The sequence below is a fragment of the Aedes aegypti genome, chromosome 3, assembly GCF_002204515.2.
Source record: "Aedes aegypti strain LVP_AGWG chromosome 3, AaegL5.0 Primary Assembly, whole genome shotgun sequence".
NCBI classification, from domain to species: Eukaryota; Metazoa; Arthropoda; class Insecta; order Diptera; family Culicidae; genus Aedes; species Aedes aegypti.
In genome coordinates this window covers 232,063,908-232,086,017 of record NC_035109.1, presented here as the reverse complement: position 1 = coordinate 232,086,017, position 22,110 = coordinate 232,063,908, and the positions used below count along the sequence as shown (strand labels likewise).

At 37.2% G+C, this 22,110-nt stretch overlaps 1 protein-coding gene across 2 annotated transcripts in view; it reads left to right on the top strand.

Moving 5' to 3' along the window:
* Window positions 1-22,110, top strand: part of LOC5567948 — a 450,669-nt gene that overhangs the window by 356,614 nt on the left and 71,945 nt on the right. For both annotated transcript variants that reach the window (XM_021851321.1, XM_021851320.1), the window contains exons 5-7: window positions 1,713-1,866; window positions 2,055-2,324; window positions 10,622-10,798. In XM_021851321.1, the coding sequence (XP_021707013.1) occupies window positions 1,713-1,866; window positions 2,055-2,324; window positions 10,622-10,798 (601 nt within the window). The remainder of the gene's footprint in view (window positions 1-1,712; window positions 1,867-2,054; window positions 2,325-10,621; window positions 10,799-22,110) is intronic.

The following is a 22,110-nucleotide window of genomic DNA, read 5'->3' as shown; positions in this document are numbered from 1 at the left end:
TCTCGTATGCCAAAAGAAATAGCACAGTAGTGTCTTCGGCGAAATTTCAGTGCTAAGTACGATCTACCTTTATGAGTTGAGGATCATCCTTTTAATTGAGAACTTGGCCGGTAGGGGCGCTTTTTCTGATTTGCACTATATGAACCATGAGGGATAAGAATGCAAAATTGTGTAACATATGATATCTCTTGATCCTGATGTTTTGGAAGGTTGGTGTCTTCGGAAGAGTTGTTCAGTAGCTCAAGGGCTGACATGCGGTGGTCATTCTGATACGGAATTACGACACCAGGCGGCGCTAGTGGGCATGAAATTTTTGCCACTAGGCGGCGCTAGTGAGCAAATAATTTTTGTTTTGCGCGTAGCTCAGTTGCCTGACCACTTAGAAAGATGGCGTCTTCGGCAAAGTGGCTCAGTATCACAACATTATTATTTGAGCCAAAAGTTTCGACATTTTGCCACTAGGCGGCGCTAGTGAGCAAAGACTTTTTGTTTTGCGCATAGCTCAGCAGCCTGACTACTTAGAAAGATGGCGTCTTCGGCAAAGTTGCTCAGTATCACAAGAGCTAACATTATGTGAGCCGAAAGTTTCCAAATTTTGCCACCAGGCGGCGCTATTGAGCAAAGAATTTTTGTTTTACGGATAGCTCAGTAGCCTGACCACTTAGAAAGATGGCGTCTTCTGCAAAGTTGCTCAGTATCACAAGGGCTAACATTATTTGAACCAGTGACGCTAAGCGTTAACAGGTTGAGCACACGAAATCGACAAAACCGAAACACTGTGCCATGGAAGCGTTCATTCTGAAACTGCGATACTGCTGCCAGTAGCGTGCAAACCATTCCGCTGTAAAACCGGGATGAAAATCGCGCACGCTTTTGGCTTACGACTGCAGCAGCTACCACCCGATGCGATGTGCGACTATACCGGCTGGGCTGCCCTAGTCAGCAGTGCCAACCTTCCCAAACTGTTTGGGCCAAACAGCAAACCATAACCAGGGAGGAAATGAAAGAAAAATAGACGGGATGTGCGCTACATGTTTTCCCAGCGTACGGACCGACGGGAAGAAGCCTTCATTCTTGTTCACACATTTTTCATTCGGGTTGCGGATGCGGATTAGTGGTGCACACAATTTGATGAATTTTACAATTTTCAAGTGAGAAAAAATCCCCACAAAGCCCCGTTAGAAAAACATGCGCGCACGGAGGAGGAAGCCTCGTTAGAGCCGAATATAACCGTGCTTCCGCAGTTTGTTATGAATGCACCAAGGGATTTACCGGAGTTTTTGCGGGACTTGAAATGTTGTGAAGTAACTACTGCAGAATCAGTTCAACTAAAATGCTGGTAATAACAGCCTAGAGTTCGTGTTCGTTAACCTTTTGTATCCTAAATGTAAAATATTCAACATCAGTTTTGAGAAAATTCGTGACATTGGAGAGAAGGATATTCCCGTAATGTTGAGCTTTGATGAGTGAAAATCTGCTATATTTCTTGCTAGTTATGAATCATCCTGATTTAAATCAGTGTTATTATTCCTAGCATAACGTTTCAACTGGAACAAAGTTTGTTTCTAAGCTTAGTGTTCTTATGAGTACTTCAACAATTGAGAATCGTCGTTTAATTACTTCATACAATGTTCTCTTGCTAAACAGCACCTGCAAAAATGGCAATATCTCTGACTCTTGTTTCCTTCTTTTTCATCTCTTATGCAACGCAGGATAAGGAACCGTACAGAATAAACACCGGTGCCATTTCGGAAGCAAAACTTCCGGCCGTATTTCGGGTGCATCACAACGCGAGAATTCTGTGCGTCATGGAGCATCCCACACTCAAAATGCGTCAAAACGCCTCGATCCTGCTAGACGTTCAGTGTAAGTATACCTACTCAATACTCCACCCGAAAACTGCAATACACATAGAGACAAAAACAGGCGCCAGAGCGGAAAACTTGCTCATCCGCCGGCGTCGCGTCGTGTCACAGTCACTACCAGCAAACACAATCCTTTCATTCGTTCTAAAAATTTCGTTTCATTTCCATTGTGCGCCACAAAACACACAGATACGCCCTCGTTTGCCATCACCCGGACGCCCGGCTTCGGCTATCCGCTGCGGGAAGGCATCGAAGTGTCGCTCAAATGCGACGTCGACTCAAATCCACCGTCAATGCCGGTCTGGCAGAAAGACGACGGCGAAACTCCGGTGCCGCAGACTGGCGATGGATTCCTCAATTTCAGCTCCATCCGGCGGGAACACTCCGGCTGGTACAAGTGCACCTCGCGGCATCTCAATTTCCAGTACTCGAGCATTGGATACTATCTGAGCGTGAGATGTGAGTATACAGTTTGATTCGATTGGGGCAAAATGAAGGTTTCAAGTATTCCACCTAAATATAACGGGAATCAACGATGTCAGATTTTCTGAGCATTGAGTTCGTAGATTTGACTAACATGATTGAACAACTCTCTCATTACTTTTTTTTAAATTCCTTATAAGTATCATTCCAAACAATTCATTCATATCTTACACCTAGGTGTTCTGTGTTAGACAACACTATTACCCTAATTTGGTTAAACATAATTAAGCTTTTATTAACATTTGTTTATCAACATATTACATTTCATTTACCGCAACAGCTAGTCCATATTGGTACAGCATATAACAAGGCAGGCCTGAAAATTTGTTTGAAGATCAAAAGCTTGTTCTAAAGACAAAATTTGATGTTTTGTTAATAAATGGATACAGATATTTTACATATATGTTGAATGCCCTCAATGTGATTTATAAAGTTTAATTCTTATATAGCACTTATTGACCCGACCCACCTTGTTTTGTTACGCAGTAGGCTGTTAGATAATGCGAAAAAAACTTCAATTAAAGTGCCTGTTTTTTTCCTCATTTTGTCTTTTTTCCGTGAGGTTCTTTGACATTTGTATGCACAAACACGTTGAAACACCTTAAAAATCAACTGTGAAGGACTCAGGTAAATTCATTGACCCGCTTTCATGCCAATTCGTGACATACAAACATTATTCAATTTATATTTATATAGAAGATAGATAGACAGATGGGCCCTAGATACTTAAGTTTTCTGATCAATTTATAGCAACCCCTCTCATCGTAACAACATGTCTACTCGTTTTTTTTTTGTAAAACCTTATATGTATTTCGTGATTACTTGTTAATGTTCAAATAAAATATAAATTTTTCTAATCCTATTGAATTTTCTGGTGTTTCAATATGATAGCTAAAGAACAGGCCTAAGAGTTTTATAATAGAATTCCTAGAAGTTCTGTTTATGCGTTTTAAGGCAGGATATACAAATTCTTGTGGCTCTAATGCAGCTAACCTGGGTTCATAGCTTACTATTTCTCTACGATGAAACCTCCAGATTTCTCTAGTGTCTTGACAACGAAATAGCTTAAGGACTGTTCATTTAAGAAAGTGTACACGTATTTTTTAAAGCAATTTGTTTTTTTTCGAACAAATTCATGAGTTCTCTTGAAATACATGGAAATCAAAGTAATCTCGACCGAATTCACAAAATTTTGAACATTTATTGAGCATTCCTGGATAATGCTCTGACTTTTCTCTTGATGCCTCCCATCGGATTCTGCACAACTTTCTTCGTCACTTTTCTTTGTGTTGCTTACCACATTTTCTTGAGAAAATCCATGGAACTTGCTTATCTTCCATCCTTCTTAAGATGTTGTTTGATTATTGCCCAATATTTCCAAATGGGGCGTAGTTATGGGCAATTCGGTAGAATCTGCCATGTTTCAACAAATTCGACTTTTTCCTTCTTGATCATCTCCAAAGTAGCTGAAGCATAGTGAGTCGATGCCAGGCCTGGCCAAAACAATGGAGGCTTGTTATACTTTCGGTAGATGGGCAGAAGACGTTTTTAAATGCATTCAGTTCTGTAATTTTCGCCGTTGATTGAACCCGTTGTGAAAAATGTAGTACTTTTCATACCGCAGGAGCAACACTTTTTTCCCAAATTTTTCTGTTCGGATGTATTGCACGTTATCATAAGCATCTGTTTTTGATACAGTGTTGCAAAATTGGAATTTGGACACTTCGCGATTTAAGCCAAATCTCGGAACGTCAGCTTTTCTGTACAGCATTTGTGCAGAATAAATCTGCGTGGCGCCATGTTAAACCGACCTATCGCTTGGAATTTACAACTGTTTGATGTCAACTTTCTTCTGCTGTCAAAATAAAAATACACAATTCGTAGTTGCTACTCCGTGAATGACCAGAGCAATCGATGTTGCACAGAGATTTGATGAATGGGGCTTGGGATTAGCTTACCATTCTTCAATGTGCACAAACCGAGAGCTCAAATTTTGAAAGTCAATAACGGCGCTGGCCACGTCCTTACGGTCATCGAGGAAGGGAAGGAATGTTAGTGTGACTACCGTTGTTACTAGAGACCGAGATCATCTCTGCATCTCCACGGTTGTCATGGAAAAAATATTGGATTGGATAAGAGATCTGGAAGTCACCAATTTTTTGTGATGCAATCCATGATATAATCACGCCTAATCGGAATCGCGAAATAATTCGATAATCGCATTGTACGCCGAATAAGTGTTCATCACTCGCCCACGCAGTAGCAACCGACGCGATCAATAGATCAAACACTACTAACGATCCGCGGTGCTTTTTCATTTCACTAAGCGAACAACGCGCGACATGTTTGATCCTGCCCTCATCGCTTGCCCCCGCAGGAGCAAGCGCCAAGGTCGAAGGATCAAACACAACTCAGTAACATCATTTTTCGACGTTTCATGCAAAAATAAGGTTTTCGCGGAAAAAATATGTATGAACACTTTTTTTGCACGGCCGTGTAAAAAAATCCGTGCAAAAACAGAATCAGGTGTATTGCCTTTTCAGTTTTGAATATCGCCATATTGGATTCGTTAAAATTTCTTTAAGAAATAATTTTCAATGAATAACTTTATTACTATGAACAGTTTTAATACTTGACTAATTAGACATATCGAAAAAAAGGATTACTTGAACTGAGAGAAATCCAAGTAAATCTTCTTCAGGTGGTTTATAGTCACTTATAGGCCTTTCAAGAGAATATATGACAAAAGGTTGAAAGACAAAAGGTCAAAAGGACAGAAAGTCGAAAGACAAAAGGTCGAAGAACAAAAAACGAAGGGACAAAACGTCGAAAATCTTTTTTCAAAGAAGGAAAAAATTCCCTTCATGTAAATCATTTTCGACCTTTTGTCCTTTCGACCTTTTGTTTTTCGACCTTTTGTCCTTTCGACGTTTTGTCTTTCGACCTTTTGTTCATAAACTCTTTAAAGACGACCTTGTAGGTACAAGCGCTCAGTTTTTTGTCGTCACAAGCAAACAATATTGTGCCTCTCAAGATGTTTGAGATGAAGTTCGGGATCTTTAAGAGTTTCCGGCCAAATGCAACCGTCTTCTTTCTTTGCTATTTGGAAGAAAACCTTGATTTCCCTAATGAAGTTCAAGATCTCTTGCCCAAATCCAAATCCGGAACAACTGTCCACGACTTGTAGCACTTTATGAATAAAAGAGCCTGGGCTAGAACTTGCTTCGATTTGATGTTTGTAAAATTTGTCAAATGTATCGAACTGATTACTCATTTCAATGCAATTATCAACATTAATCATTTCATCCTTGAGCAATTCTCGCTGAATCCAGACCGCCATCGGCACCCATCGTTAGAATTACAATTTTATGTCACTGATCGCTAGTAGGGTAACGGTCGTAACCTAAGGAAGTGATTTTAGTTTTTTGTCCCAATCCCACAGCGTAACCAAGTAAAATAACATGCAAACATTTTGAGAAAAACTTCCTCTACAAGATAAAAATTCCCATACGGTCATGTAGGGTCCAAAAACGTCGAACATAATTGAATTGTGAAGCACTGTTTTTCATTATTTTGGACACACCAATACATTTAGGACCCTAAGGGTATATATTTTGGACTCCCGCCATTTTTTATCATTTGGCGACAAAGTCCACGACACTGGTTGTATAATATGATTGCCATAGTCTATTCAATCGATTGACAATGAAAAACCGAAGAAATTCTACGCTTTTAGATCAGAAATTTGAAAAAAGTTTTTGTTTATATTTGAAAAATTTATGACGGCTTTAATTTTTGTGTGTAACGTGTTGTAACGGTTGCATTATGAACCGTTTGAATCAAATAATTTCAGAAAAAAAAAACACATTTTCTATGTACAAACGGTTGAAACAAGTGTGGAACAGTCATATCTTTCCAAATGGCATGCTAATTATGTTGGTCTTACGATTTAAACTGGGAAATTTACAGGAAAATGGCCTAGGAGGTCCACAATATATTGGTTACCCTATATGCTTAGACTTGAGGGTGGTCTTTTCGGTTTTCTCAAATTTTACATACGACAGCTTGCTTAACATTTTTATAAATCTTAGGTTTTTCTTCACGTGATACTTATATCTCATATTTCTCTTGGAACACATAGCAAATAGTAATACAGAGAGTCGAATGAAAAATAAGAGTATTGATTTAAGTGAAAAAATCTTGCGGCCATATTGGATTTTGACACCATTTTGTTTTAAAGGGTGTCCCAGGAAGTATGGGCACGACTTAGAAAACGAGAATCACAATATTTTTTAAACATATATTGAGGATTTTGCCCTCTAATAGACTCACACCTAAATAATTTTGTCACACCAAAATATTCTCCCACCATGTTTGCCATATATTGGATGGAGCCGTAGCTAACAAAACTAATAAGTAACGCACATGTAACGCATTATGTTGGATTGTACATTGAATGCAAGGTGCGTGCTTCGATGAAACTGCCATATAAACTGGCGTGTGAGTACTTATTTTTCCACATTGAAAATGAGCACGGGAATCTATTCCTCAAGTAAACGAACAATAAACAAATTCAAATTTTTGTATTTTTACTTGGGGCATTTTGAATGCCGACTTTGATAATTTTGTTTGAATAAAGAAACTTTTAGATTGCAATTTGTGTTTTAAGAAAATCAATTATTATCTAGCCAGCACAGACCCTACTTTTTTGTTTTGTTGGAACTTAACCAGTAATAAATGTGGTCATCAAAATCCTTCGATGTGGTGAGTTCAAGTACTCTGTATAAGACGTTCCACAAGAATTTTTGATAAAAATTTTATTTGACTTTGCTAGAAAACATTTGACAAAATGCTAAAATTCTAAAAACAATCGCCAGTTTTTCTCTCCACAAACGATAACTTCACGAAATTAGTTTTTCAGGTGTTTTCAATATGAATAAATTATTTCATTTCAAATTTACTTATGTCGAATATCTATATTTGTGGAAAAGTAACACAAAAATTAGATTTTACATATTTTATTGGATATACACGGATTTGGTTTTGAAACTTTCAAAAATCGACCACAGCTGAAATCGGATTTTTGAATCTCCTGAGTATTGGCATTACGTCCACATTGGGTCAAAGCCTGCTTCTTAGCTGTTCAACATTGCAATTTTTTTTACTTGTATGTTAGGCAGCAGTTTATGGCACAGAAAATCAAAGAAGATCAAAGTAGAACATGATTTAGAAAATCGTTCATTTCATAAGCTGAATACCATTGCTCACCTAGTTTTGTAGCCTATCTTTCTCAGTTTTCTAATGGTGACCTCAGAATTCTGAACTAGCTGTATGGAGAATTTCTGAATGGTGAAAAAACGGTTTTTCTAACAAAATTCAATATGGCGGTCAAATTTAAAATAACCGCCAAAATTTGTTTAGTCTCAGAGGAAAGCTATATCCTTCCTTTATACGATGCCACTAAGTTTGATTTGTGTTCCAAGAGAAATATGAGACTTATCACGTAAAGAAATACCTAAAATTTAAAAAAAAATGGCTTTTTCGTAAACTGTTTAGATAGCTTGCGTACGATGGGTCTACTAAATTAGGAAAACAGAAAGGATTAGCATTTAGTTTTAGCATATACTAGCGATCAGAGACATAAAATTGGAATTCCAACAATGGGTGCCGATGGCGGCCTGGTTTTAGCAAGAATTGCTCCCTTGGAAGAAAGCGCGCATTCCGGAGAAACGCCCTTTTTTCATTTTCCCTACGTTTGGTGACAGTTCTTTAAACCACTTTTTGGAAACAAGTTGTGAATTGAGAGATTTTGATCTTCCTATTGTTTGTGGTTGCAACTACAGTCGACTCTCCACTTCTCGATGTTCTACATCTCGATATCTCTCCCTATGTCGATGATTTCATAAGTCCCTTCAGTCTGCAGACATTTACACTCTCCATATATCGATATCCTCCTTATCTCGATATCACCATAGAGTAAAGTGGGGCAAAAGTTCGAGTGGGGTAAGAGTTTCTTTTTAAGATTTCTAGCTCAATTCAAAACAAATCTTATAAATGTCATTGTGGTTCGAATGCTATTCAAGTAAGAGACTTTTACTCCAAATATCATAAAAATCGATTGAGATTTGGAAAAATTATGGCTATTTGTTGTTTTTCGACGTGAATATTGTAATTTTTGGTCAAACTTTTGTTGCATGGAACCGATTGAAGATAAAATCTTTTTCAATATTTTATGTAAGGGCGTTTCTAGGCCTATCATAAGGTTGCTTTGAAGTGTATTAGATTTTGCATAAATGCTTGAAAACAATTTTTGGCCCATAGTGGGGCAAAAGTTTGAATCAGCGGGGCAAAAGTTCGACCCATGTATAAAATCACGGAAAAATTTGCAAATTACCTAAAATCCACATATTATCTTCAAATTTAGTTATATTTGTCTGATCGTGTGAAGACTGTCACCAAAATTTTACATTTCCACTTAGTTTTGCGAAAAACTGCTATTTTTGAGTATATTACAACTAACCCGGTTTTGGGCATTTTTTTGATGAAAATTTAGTGTGTATTTTTCGGCAAACTTAAGTTTACGGCTGGTGTAAAGTATGCCTGTCATAAAAGGATCGATATTTTGGGTTTTAGCCAGCGAACTTTTGCCCCACACTAGATTCGAACTCTTGCCCCACCGTTATAACTAAAAATGGGTAAATATTTTGACACAAGTTTGTTCAGCAAAATTATAGCCAATTTGTTGAAGGTTCACTGTATGGTATTTGTTTTGTTTTAACTGCTATTATTTTCCTGGAAACTTTGATTATACCACTAAGGTCGAACTTTTGCCCCACCTTACTCTACCGTTTTGATTCATATTACGGACAGCTTCAAATTCCAGACACTCTACTTTGTATGGGAAACATTTCACACGAAATGTTTCAATTTTCGCTGTTCAAAAGTTTTCACTTACAAGGCTCGTTTTAACAAGCATTTTCCATAGATATACATGAAAATTTATAATACCCAACTTTCTTAGGCGTCTCTCTAGTGGATTAACGATTTCATTTGATGATTTGACATTTCTATCCATGATTTGTTTGACCTGTCCGGAATTCGAATCGAAGTGTCCGGAGTATGAGGCAAAAGTAAGGAAGCGTCCGGAATAAGAATCATGTAAATTCCACACATTTCTATTTATTTAAAATTATTCATGTTTGGGAATCGAAATCTTCACTCACCATTTGAAGATTAAGGGGCTTGAAGGTTCGATAACGCAGAGGAATCATACGGAGTGATTTATTTTACATGCTTTTTCGTGAGTTATACTTCACTGAGGCCTTAAGTGTCCGTAATATGAATCAAAACGGTATATCGATGTGTTTCTGTTGAAAACAAATTAGGAGCGCGAAATGACGTCTGTTTGTGTATTACTTTCTTAGCAACGAAGTGTTTTTCAATCTAGTATTCATCAAAAATTTGTTCTCTGTCTCGATCAGGGTGGGTGTACGGCTGTCAACTACAAACAAAGCTCGCCTAACAATCATCTCTCGGGCGGGCCGACCCCAACAGCACAGGCCGAAACGCGGGCCATGCCAGACAGCAAATGCTGATGCATTTCAACACTCGAACAGCGGGATGCCTAGCAGCGTTGTGAGCCAAACCAATACACCCACAAAACATGAACGGTAGGCGAACCTCGTTGCGTATACCCCCCCTGGTCTCGATCTCTCCCTATCTCGATGGTCCCTGCGATATCGAGATGTGGAGAGGCGACTGTATATTCAGTAAATCATCGACGGGATTTTTTCCCAAGACGGTGTTCAAGAAGGATTACCACCGCTAGCTGTCACAACGGGTGCAACGAAAAAACCAAGCCATGGTTCCAAACAAGGATCTACAAGAGATCAATAGGTCGAAAAAGAGCAATAAAAAGTACTGTTTTTGTAGCACTTAAAAATCTTACTTAAATTGTTTTGTAATTCCGAAAATTAAACGATACAAATTTAAAATTAGAGTTGGTTAAGAGTAGAACTTGTGGAATTTCGTCTGCGGAACACGCAGAAAACAAAATTCGTTTTTTCCGTAGGTTTTATTTATAGAATCCGGAGATCCGTAAAAACTCTTCAATTCTTCTTCAAGTTCTACGGAAATTCTTAGGGGAAGATCTGGCATCGTTGACGAAAACAGTTAGTTTTTAAACTATCAGCAAAGTAGAGAAACCGCGTCAATATTCACACTTTTCTCTATCCCAACGAAATTTTGATTAACACCCAGTTTCCTATCCACAGATGATTCCGTCGACGTCACATCGGAACCAGTCGAGCAAGATCTACCGCTTTCTTCGTCGTCCTCATCTTCATCAGCCACTTCGGCGGCCGCTGGTCTTCAGAACGGTGCTAATAATTTCAAAGGTGGCCAAATGGAAGTGGAACTCGGTGGCTCCGTCACGCTTCAGTGTCCGCAGGGTAAGTGAAAGATAATTTAATCTCTCGAAAATTTCTGCTCGTTTTCTTCCCTGTTCAAATACGGCGAGGTATAGTATGGCTCTGTCATCTAGGTGTCTCGCTGGAATTGCACAATCGTAGCGTACTTTCTGCCAGCAGTGGTGGAGGTGGGTGGTTTTTGTGTGCCTCTGAAGCGAATGGAGGTAAACCAGTCTGTGGAAGTGTGAGCCAGGTGTGTTAGATCGTGTTCAGATATTTCCTTCCTGCTGACTTTCGGTTGATATCGGTCCGACGCGGCCAGAGAAGCTCAACGCTCAAGGGTGTTTCCAACTTGAAACGCAAATGAAAATGACATTTTAAAATTGACTTGAAATTAATCTTGCAAAACTACTAAAACTATTCGTTGCAAATGTTAGTAAAATGCACCTATTACAGATATTCCTAAAGAAATTCTTCAAAACATTGTTAAATTTCTGTTTTTTTTCTCTAGCACTTGCACAGAATTCTTGCAGGAGAAAAACATAATGTTTACATCCTGTCCAGGATTTCATGTATTCTGAAATTTACGGGAATCCTGTTTTTCAGTAACACTAACACTAACGTGTTTGGCACATATTTCAATATTTCTCCATAGTAATTTCCATATAAACCTACATTGTATGTAGGCCACCTTCAAATCACCACCGAAAAAAGCAGAAAATTTCATAGCACACTATATTTTATGGTGAAAAAGAAGATTGGATTTTCAAACATTGTTAAATTTTGAATCGCCCTACTCTACATTCAAGTCGGAAAAGGAAGTGATTTGCGTTCTAAGCTGGAAATGCTCCCAAGTTCTCGTCCCTGTGCTCTACGTGGGGCATGTTCTAGTTTGGTGAAAGAAGTTTCTTTTTTCTTTCTCTAGCTGGCTGGCTGCTGGCTGGCTGGTGCTGCTTTGCTTCTATTCGATGCTCAACTTTTCCATCAGCCGGCGGCAAAACGGCAAACTAACGAGAAAAAGTACTATCTAGTTGAATTAATCTACATGCATTTGTGCCTGCGGATGAAAAGATACGCTTCCGCCTTGGTGCATACTTGAGAGGCAGAACTTTTCACTAATGCAGTTAATTTCGTTACCTCGCCGTCTCTTTCGGGTGGGTTCCTACTTGGAAAACTGAACTGAACGATGATAACGTCGGGGGTGTGGACTTCTGAACAACCAAGTTTTCCAACCAAGAGCGCCAAGTTACCACGCATCGTTGGATGTATCGGTGTCTGGTCTGGGCTGCGGAGCTAGCGTGCGCTGTAATTTTTGAAAGTTAACCTGTGTGTAAGAGTTCATTAGAATAACTGACTTAATCTAGCTTGTTCCGGTTTATGCCCTCAGGGGAGCTGTACAGTTTTGTTGAGCAAAAATGACACACATTACCAAGGGATACCATCAACAAAGTTGCCTAAGACTTGGAGGTTAGTTCATCAAAATATCTATACAGAAAGTATCCCTACATACAGTTCCAGTGAAAAGTTTTAGATCATCCGCATTATCATTACATTTTCTATAATCAAACCTCAGCCAATTTGCGATCATTTTTTTCAAATTTGGTTTTAATTGTGTGATTTTTGCTGAACTTTGGCTTTGTAGCACAGTGTATGGTTGAGTTTTTTTGATAATCTAAATTGTATACGGGCAATGGAAATCAGATTTGAAGGGGACCTTATTTGGTGATATGTAAGGGCCCCCGTAGCATTCAGTATATTGATGAAGGTAGCGTTTATCTCAATTTTATAGAACAGTACTTTTAAGCAGAATATTTTTTTTTAATATAAAAATACCGTTTTGATTCATATTACGGACAGCTTCAAATTCCGGACACTCTACTTTGTATGGGAAACATTTCACGCGAAATGTTTCAATTTTTGCTGTTCAAAAGTTCTCAATTTCAAGGCTCGTTTTAGTAAACTTTTTCCATAAATATCTTTGAAAATTTATAATGACCAACTACCTTAGATGTCTCTTTGGTGGTTTAACGACTTCGATTGATGATTTGGCTGTTCCATTAATGATTATCATGAGCTGTCCGGAATTCGATTCAAAGTGTCCGGAATATGAGGCAAAAATGAGGAAGCGCCCGGAATAAGAATCATGAAAAGGTCACACATTTTCATTTATTTAAAATTATTGAAGTTGCGGAAGCGTATTCTTCACCCACCGTTCGAAAGTAAAGAGCTTCAAACGCTCGATAGCGCTAAGGAATCATACAGAATGATTTATTTTGTATGCTCTATGCTGGGTTATATTTCCCTGAGTCCTTAAGTGTCCGTAATATGAATCAAAACGGTACATTGTTCAATTAATCATTGCACTTCCGAGCCCCTTTATATCTTAAGGCTGAAAAAGTTAGAAATAGGTTTGTTCTGAACCAAGCCTAAACGCTGAAATAAATGTTTGTACATAATATTTTCAATACAGAGGTAAACAAAGATCTCTGCGCCATTGACAGTACAAGCTGTATTGAAAAGATAATTATTTTAATTTTCTCTTATTCATGTGCCTAAAATATCCAGACGTGTCAATTAAGGTTAGACCAAACATAGAACTACAAACGACAACAATATTTACCCCCAGAGGAAAACATAGTTCCCGTGTCGAAACGTCGGCCAAATAAAATACCCGTTGAAAAATAAAGACTGCGTAGTCGAAAGCATATCTGAAAAATCTTCAAAGTAAAATTTTTACGCAAACTGTATCTATAGTTCTGTTTACCTTTTTTCGCATTACAATTAATCTTGGTGTAAATTCTTGAGGCTCCAGAGATTACTACGCGACTCTACCATAGGTTCGTAGATTCAAGGTGGAAAACCTTCAGGATTTCTTTTAGTGATTCATTCAAAACATTCTTCAAGAATGTGTATGGAAACTCCACAAATTGTTAAAAATATTCCTCAAGCTATTATACGAGGAATTCGTCTTGAAATTCTTTAAATGATTTCTCAAAATATGCTAAGAGGAATTCCTTCAATGTTTTCTCCTGAAAATTCTATGACAGTCTAATAATGGAATAACAACGAAAACTCTCCCAGAAATTCATACATTAATTCCTTGAAAGTTTCTTTCGGACAAGTTTGTATTGATTTCTTTAGTTCAGGCCTGTCCAATCTTTTTGAACCGCAGTCCAAATCTCCTAAATAATATCATGCGGCGGGCTAAAGAATTTTCAACGTTTTTGTTAAAATTCGTAAGCAATACTTATTTTGGAAACATTCAGTAAGAATCTCTCTAAGTATTCTATGCTGATTTTTCGAAGGAGTTTTTGTACAAGCTTTCTTCAGAATTCCGTTCAAGAATTATGAAAAATCCTACTTTGTATTATAATATTTTTTTTTAAGATGTTTTAAGAAACCCACTCATAATTTTGTCATAATGACACCCGACATTACTTGAAAATCTTGCCTAGGGTTACTTTAGATTCCTGCGTTACATTTTGCGAAACTCCAACGCAGGTATCTGTAAACAATGTTTCTACGATACCATCAGCATCTTCATTATAAAATATAGTCCTGGAATCTGTGAAATATCTGCGCAGGATTTTATATGAATCCAGATTTCGATTAGCAATGCACCCAGGAATATTTGGAAACACTGCCCAGTTTTGTGAAAATTTGGTTTTAACGATTCTGAGAAATCCTGCTATTGGTTTTGTGAGAATTTTTTTCCGTAAAATAATGTACACAATTTTTTCTTATTGAGTATTGAAAAAAGTTATGTCAGATTGTAATCCTAATAAATTTATTCTTATTATAAAAAAATATGTTTCTCATAATTTTCGCAAGCATGATTTATGTGTAGGAGAATTCTGAAGCTTATTCATTTCAAAAAAGAAAACTTCAAAGTTTTACAGTATCTTTTTAGATTGAAATTGAATGCTTTGGAATCATTCATAAAACCAAATCAATTCAAAAGAACTGTAAATTATATCACTATATTGGAATACTAGCTTCAAATTAACTCAAAAGTTCTACCCGAGTAGCACACATGTTATAATCGAGGCAGAATAAATCTTATATATGACCAGATCTAGTCATATAAGAGTAATTCTGCCTCATTTATAACATGTATGCTACCAGGGTAATAATGATCCTTCGTATGTTATCGCTTTAAATAAGCACAGCATTCAATGGGCCAGATATGAGAAGATTCTTCAAACTCTTCACGGGCAACACAATATGACGTCGCATCGCGAGCCGGATGCAGCCAGCGGGCCATAGGTTGGGCTTTAGTTATTGCTGTTCAATTTTGTAGCAAGTCAGCAATTACGCCATTTGGCAGCAGCTCTAAATGCCGGGAAATGAGGAATGTCGTATTTCCGACGATTTTTTACAATTTATCTGTTATTCGTATACGAAAATGATGTACTACAATAATGTTCAAAAATGGCAAAGGAATGATACTACGGTTGATTTTTTTTGATTAGGCATGAGGTTAAGAATCTCGTAGAACAAAAACTGTAGAGAAATGTATGTTTCAAAGGTACTTTAATGAACAGAAATCAATTTTATGAGGTGAAAACCATCTCTAATCGGCTTACAGTGTTCTCAAATGTTGTAAATTACTAATAATACGTTCAACTAGTGGTATTTTTTTTTTATTTTCGTTTTTCCAAATTCTCGTTAGAATTTTTCGAATGTAAAAAATAACCAAAAAACATAAACTTGAGGCACCTCCTAATCTTCTCTAAATTGAATGCAAATTTGTCTGGTAGTTTGTTTTATTATTGCAATTAGGGCTAGGGGGTGACTAGTTGAATCCCAGACATTTCGATTTTTGTTAAATGGTCTAATGAACATATATGAGATATGGGCCGGGACATTTGGCCGAATGCCATGTGGCTGACCGCCAATTGGCCGAAATGGTCATTTGGCCGAATGCCGTTTGGTCAAAAATGAAAACAATAGTGAACTACAGTTAGCATGCATTTCTTATGATTTTCAAAATCAAATTTCAAAGAACATTTTATTTTAAAAGAAGAATAAATCATCATTTATATACAAATAATAAGCTAGAGACGTTCCGATACTTCCGATATATCGGAATATCGATATTTTGCTTTCGATATTCGATATTTTGGTATCGATATTTCCATTTCAATATATCGATGATATCGATATTTCTTTCCGATATATCGTAAACGAATGTTTGGAAAATTGTAGTGTTTTTATCAAAACTCAAGTTATTTTTAAATAATTTAAAACAGTTCTCATACCCACTGTTATACAATGTTTCATAAAGAGGCTGTCCATGAACCACCTAATTATTTCTGTCGCATTTAGTTTCATGCAGGTATATTTGCAATGATCTTTGAATTTTCTCTTTCTATACAAGAAATTCAATCAATTTTCGTAACATTTCATGATGCAGCATAATGAAGAGCAATAGGTACTTATTAATTAAACGAAAATTGCAGTTGAAAATGGTTGTCCGGCCTAGTAATAAGCTTAAGAGAAAATCGATCACTATATATGCGCTCTTATGATACTCAACGCAAGATTTTTTTTTGCAGTTCAAGACTCCTCGCCCCCTCATGATCTTCTATCTACACATTTTTTTAATGGACCGTGGTTTTTGACCAGAACTCCCCTGCCCTGTCCCTATTAATGACCACGTGTTTATGAACAGTCCCAAAGAAGATATTCATGTCTCTATCGATCAAGACACTGGTAAAATTAAGAGCCCAAAGAATTATTTGCGATTTGGAGTAAACTAAACGTCAGGTACTTCTGCGATATATGAATTTTGCACCCTTCAAATATATCATATGATATTGCGATATATCGATATTTTGAATCAATAAATCGGTGGTATCGATACTTTGATTCGATAATCGTATCGAATCAAATATCGATACTTCGCAATATCGGAACGTCCCTATAATAAGCTAATCACTGTCAGTTCAATAAACAGGCAGATCTTATAGAAGAACATCCTAAATGTGAGCAACTATTCACTTCTCTACTAGCGCCAATAGCTGCCAGTAGAGGTTTTTCTCATTACGTTTGTAATCAAATTTTTACAGTAACTAAAACGACTTACGACTTATTAGTTCTTCTGCAGGATCGGTTTGCTTCGATCCTTCGAATATCGTACTAAGAAAATTCTTACATAGTTCTCATAGCAATCAAATAAATAACATAATATAAAATTTTGATTTATTCTGATCACATCTGAGAGATAGGCAGTTTCCTTGACGTGAGTATACACCGTGTCGTTTTGTTTACAGCTGCACACAAACAACGGTGCAGAGTTCGGTTCGCAATCCTATTTTTAGAAGAAAATGATATTAATCTTTTTGCTGTTTTTAATAAGACTCTTTATGAACATATAGTACGCTCTAAATTCAATAATTATGATAAATATATTTCTCTTGAGGGAACAGCATTTGGTCAAAAGAAGAAAATATGACTTATGAAAATATAAGCAAGTGTAATGCAAATAATCGTTATATTAGTAAAACTTTAAACTGCCGATGATTTAAAGAAAAAGGTATAATTCTGAAAAATAATATAAGGTACCGCGGGGCAAGTGGGAACGAAAAAAACGATAGTTCAAACAAATTGTTCAATCAAATTTTCAAATGTCAATATTTTTCAAATCCAACAACACAATCACGTTTTGGCAACATATTTGCTTGTGTGTGCATGAAACTAATCGAATAATTTCAAAATTGTGAAAACCTTGGAAGAAAGTTTTAGAATGAGCCATTGGACGCAGTTTCTTCACTAAACATCAGTAAGTCAACCATTACAATAATAGGATTGATAATTCATAGATTATTAATTTTAAGTACATATTTGATGTACATAAGGGATCAACCATAAAATACGTTACGTTTTAGGAAGAAACCCTTTATTTAATAGTATGTCACCTCACATTTAATATTAACTGAAAATTCCTCAATAAAAGCGTAAAGAGGAATTAAACATGTTCAAAATATATCATTTATAAGTTGTTAACCTTCCGTCAGTCGCTCAAAAAAAAGTTACACCAGCGGTCGCATCGTGTACTGAGTACACGCGGAGCTATTTTGATTATAAATCCAAAACAAGGCAAGATAGAATATTGATGTCTTCGGCAAATTTGTTCAGTTCAATGGTACCAATTGGTCAGTGGACAAATTAAACTTTGAAAACACCCTCACCTTCCAGTGGCCATCGGATTGTGCCCCGGGGGAACCGACGAAGTGGACATTTCGCAATGCAACATCTCGAACACAAATATCTCAGGATCTAGATATTTTAGCCAGATGGTGTCTTCGGCAAAGTTGATCAGTAGGTCAAGGACTAACATGTGATAGGCCGCTTGTTTCGGAATTATGCCACCAGTTGGCGCTAGTGAGTATGTAATTTTTCAAACACAGATATCTCAGGATCCTAATTACCTAGAAAGATGCGGTCTTCGACAAAGTTGTTTAGTAGGTCATGGTCTAACATATTATAGGCCCTCTAACTTGAAATTCTGCCATCAGATGGCGCTAGTGAGTATACAATACTTCAATCACTAATATCTCAGGATCCCGATTACCTAGAAAGTTGACGTCTTCGACAAAAGTGTTGAGTAGGTCAAGGTCTAGCATGTTATAAGCCACCCAACTAGAAATTCTACCACTAGATGGCGCTAGTTTATGGACAAAAGGTCGAAAGACAAAACGTCGAAAGGACAAAAGGTCGAAAGACAAAATGTCGAAAGGACAAAAGGTCGAAAGTGATTTGCTTGGTGGGAAATTTTTCCTTCTCTGAAAAAATATTTTCGACCTTTTGTCCCTCCTTTTTTGTTCTTCGACCTTTTGTCTTTTCAACCTTTTGTCTGTCGACCTTTTGTCATTTCGACCTTTTGTCATAGATTCGGCAAAGCTGTTAAGTAGATCAAGAAATAAACATATGATGTGTCGATTGATTCGGAATTCTTCCACAAAACGGTGCTAGTGATCATGCAATTTTTAGAACGCAGATATATTTGGATCCTGATTCCTAAAGAAATGATCCATCCAAATGATCCACATTCATCGAAAGATGATGTTTTCAGCTAAATGGCTAAGTAAATCAAGTACATACTTGTGATGGACCACTCTTGGTTCGGAATTCTTCCACTAGATGGTGCTACTGAGTATGTTTTATTTCCAACCCAAATATCTAGGATCGTGATTGCATATTCATGAGAATGACTTCTCAATTAAATTTGTTTATTCTGTCCAAGGCTAATTTATGTTGTAATAATCCGTTTGATTCGAAATTATCCCAACAAACGGCGCTATTCAGCATGAAAATTCCATAAGTAAATACTTCAGATTCTTAACTACAGTCAAACTTCTAGTCGATATCCAAGGGATCATCGACTTATGGAAATATCGAGTCATGGAACAGATATTCTTTGGAAAGCTGATTGAAGGGAGAATCATAGTAATCATGATTTTTGTTTTTGTTTCAATTATGGTTTAATGAGTCGATATCCAGCTATGGAACATCGACTCACGGAGGTTTGACTGTATTGAGACATATGGTGTCTTCTGTTTTCTTCACAAACTGTGTTGGATTTTTCTTGAAACAAATATAATTCAACTGCTTCCTGGCTTCTATTGCAAAAACCCTAAGAAATCTTGGCTGAACTGTGTTTGGTTAGGAATTATATTTATTTTCATTTCTTTATCAGCTGCACCAGTATTAACGTATTTGATAAAATTTGTTCTCATATTGACTTTTGACATCATAATTTTATTGAATTACTTTTCGGGTACTACACGAAGACGATCTTACAATTGAGATCGAAATACGCGTATCTGTCAAAGGATACAAACTCTAGTGAAATTAAATGGTACAGTACTTATTTCGGCTTACATTCATTATGAGATATTTTAATACACTACTTGAAGTTCAAGATTATCAAGAAAGTTGGGTTTATCCACATTATTCATTTATATAGAGAACCGCGAATAGTGAAATCAAAGAACTGTAAAACGCGGTTTCATCGAGCGATACCCAACTAACAATTTAAGTGCTATAAGTCAAGATTATTTGCTGTATAACAGTTGAATTGAAGCAGCGAACGCAGCAAAAAATGAAAGCTGTCAAAAATAGAACGATTAGCGTTAGTACAGCTGTAACGCAAACGTTTTGCAGCTACAAATCTTAGCTAAATAAATTTCGTCAGTTATCGCTTTTGCAGCTTTCCCTAAGCTGTAACTCAACACCTTAAAGGATAGCAACCTAATGATGTGGAATAAAACTCGCCATCATCAATCCGGCTGCTTCTATACAATATGATTTGTTATGCTGCTAAATATATATTTAAGAAGCGCTTTGTCGTTAATTATACAGCGAGCATACAGCAGTATGCTTAAAAACAACAACTTGTGGCGCATCTACTCAGCATGTTGGATGTAAACATTGCGTTTGACGTTTCGCACCCTTTTACAGCCTGATGAAGTGGTGTAAGCGTGGCTATGGCATCTTTTACGATCATTATAAAATATTGTGTGAACCGTTTTCGATGTAGAACAAAACGGTGTGTTTTCTTTGCCTTTCGATATAGACTGTAGTGGCAACAAGGACAGCGTCGAGACTTGTGGATGCAGAGATCGTGAGATCGATTCCAAGCGGTGGCAGGTAACGTTGGGAACAATTAAATTCAGATACTTATGATATGAATTCCGGAAGCTGTGAAACAGCTTGAAAATAATATTTAATCGATAATACAGCGAAGCTGTATAATAATTATTCAACAATTGCAAAATGGTTGAGAAAGCGCCTTCCGAAGATGTTACACAGCTACTTGTCGTATAATTGTCGAGATAGAGCAATGATCGATATGAATAAGAGCTGCCAACACAGCTTAAAAGTAGCTGAGTAGATTCGCCAGACTTGTTGGTAAAAGGATCGCATAGAAGCTTTCGTTCGTATTTACAGCGCCTTTACTCAGCATAAAGCCGTATAAAGAAGGCCTAGAGAATGTTTACGTTTGCACTAAATGTTAGTTGGGTAGGCCTTTTCACGAAATGTTTCAAATCAACTGATTCGGAAGGTCTTTGATAGTCTTGTATGGAAATGACAGTCCCGTGTATGCACCGGTCCTTCACCGATAGAAAAGAATGGAAACACGGACCTGTCTTTAGACTATATAATTAAAAGGCCTATGTAATGGGCGGCAGAAAGCTGTTACACAAAAACGAAGATGGGTGTGTGTTAATACAAAGCGATATGAAAGTGACGTCACCGGTTAGCTCGGTCTATTATGGCGACTTACGGGATGACACGCACTCAACAACATTGTTCGAATCACCTCGAATGTGATAGAAAAGTGCATGGCGACGTCACGAAAAACTCCTCTTCTCTATCACTCTCATATCATTCTCAATTAACTGTCCTGCTCTTTGACATTCACTGTTGGAATTGTTTTGATTTTTTATAAGGACATATAAATTTAAATATTGACATTTTTGTATATGGAGCTGCGAGGTTATGTCAGGCGTGCAACGATCTTTAGTGATTGCCTGTGTTGTTTATAAATAAATTCAAAATGCGGTCAGTGCATCTCTACTATAGAGCTTAGTGACTTTTGAACGCACGAAGACTAGCATACGCTCGTCATACGCAGTTTGCTTTTGTTTTTCTCAATAAAACTTGCACACGCTTTCCAGACTCATCAAAATGCATAAGGAAATATCACCCAATTTGAAAAATTTACACTTGGATTCTGGGTGTTTTTCGAGACAGAGTGCATATTGTTTTCCTTTGAGTTTCACAACCACATCTACACTAGGGCACCCATATCATTGGACGTGAAAACCACTATAATCATATTCTTTGTGTTTATCATTATAGCCAACGCTACATGAATGCTCTGATAATTGAAGGGATCATCGACTCATGGTAATATTGCGTTATGTACAGTAATACCACAGACCAACAGACGTAACACTTAGAACAAATTTCGATGAAAATCATAGTCGCGAGAACATATACGCCCAATGCTAGAATCGGTGTGTTTGGCCGATCGGCCAACAGGTGGCGGTAGTGGGTAAACGTCAAACACGAACAAAAACGACGCGAGCGCTGTGGGTGGTGAGTTGGCCACCTACCATTAACTCAAATCGACCGTTAAAAAGGTGGTCGATGGACATCGATGAGAGTGTGACGTATGTTTGTCTGTGGTAATACCAACAGACATACAGACGTAACACTTAGAAAAATCTTTATCAAAATCATAGTCACAAGAACATGTACGCCCAATGCTAAAATCGGCGTGTTTGGCCGATCTACCAACAGATGGCGGTAGTGAGCAAACGTCAAACATGAACAAAAACGAT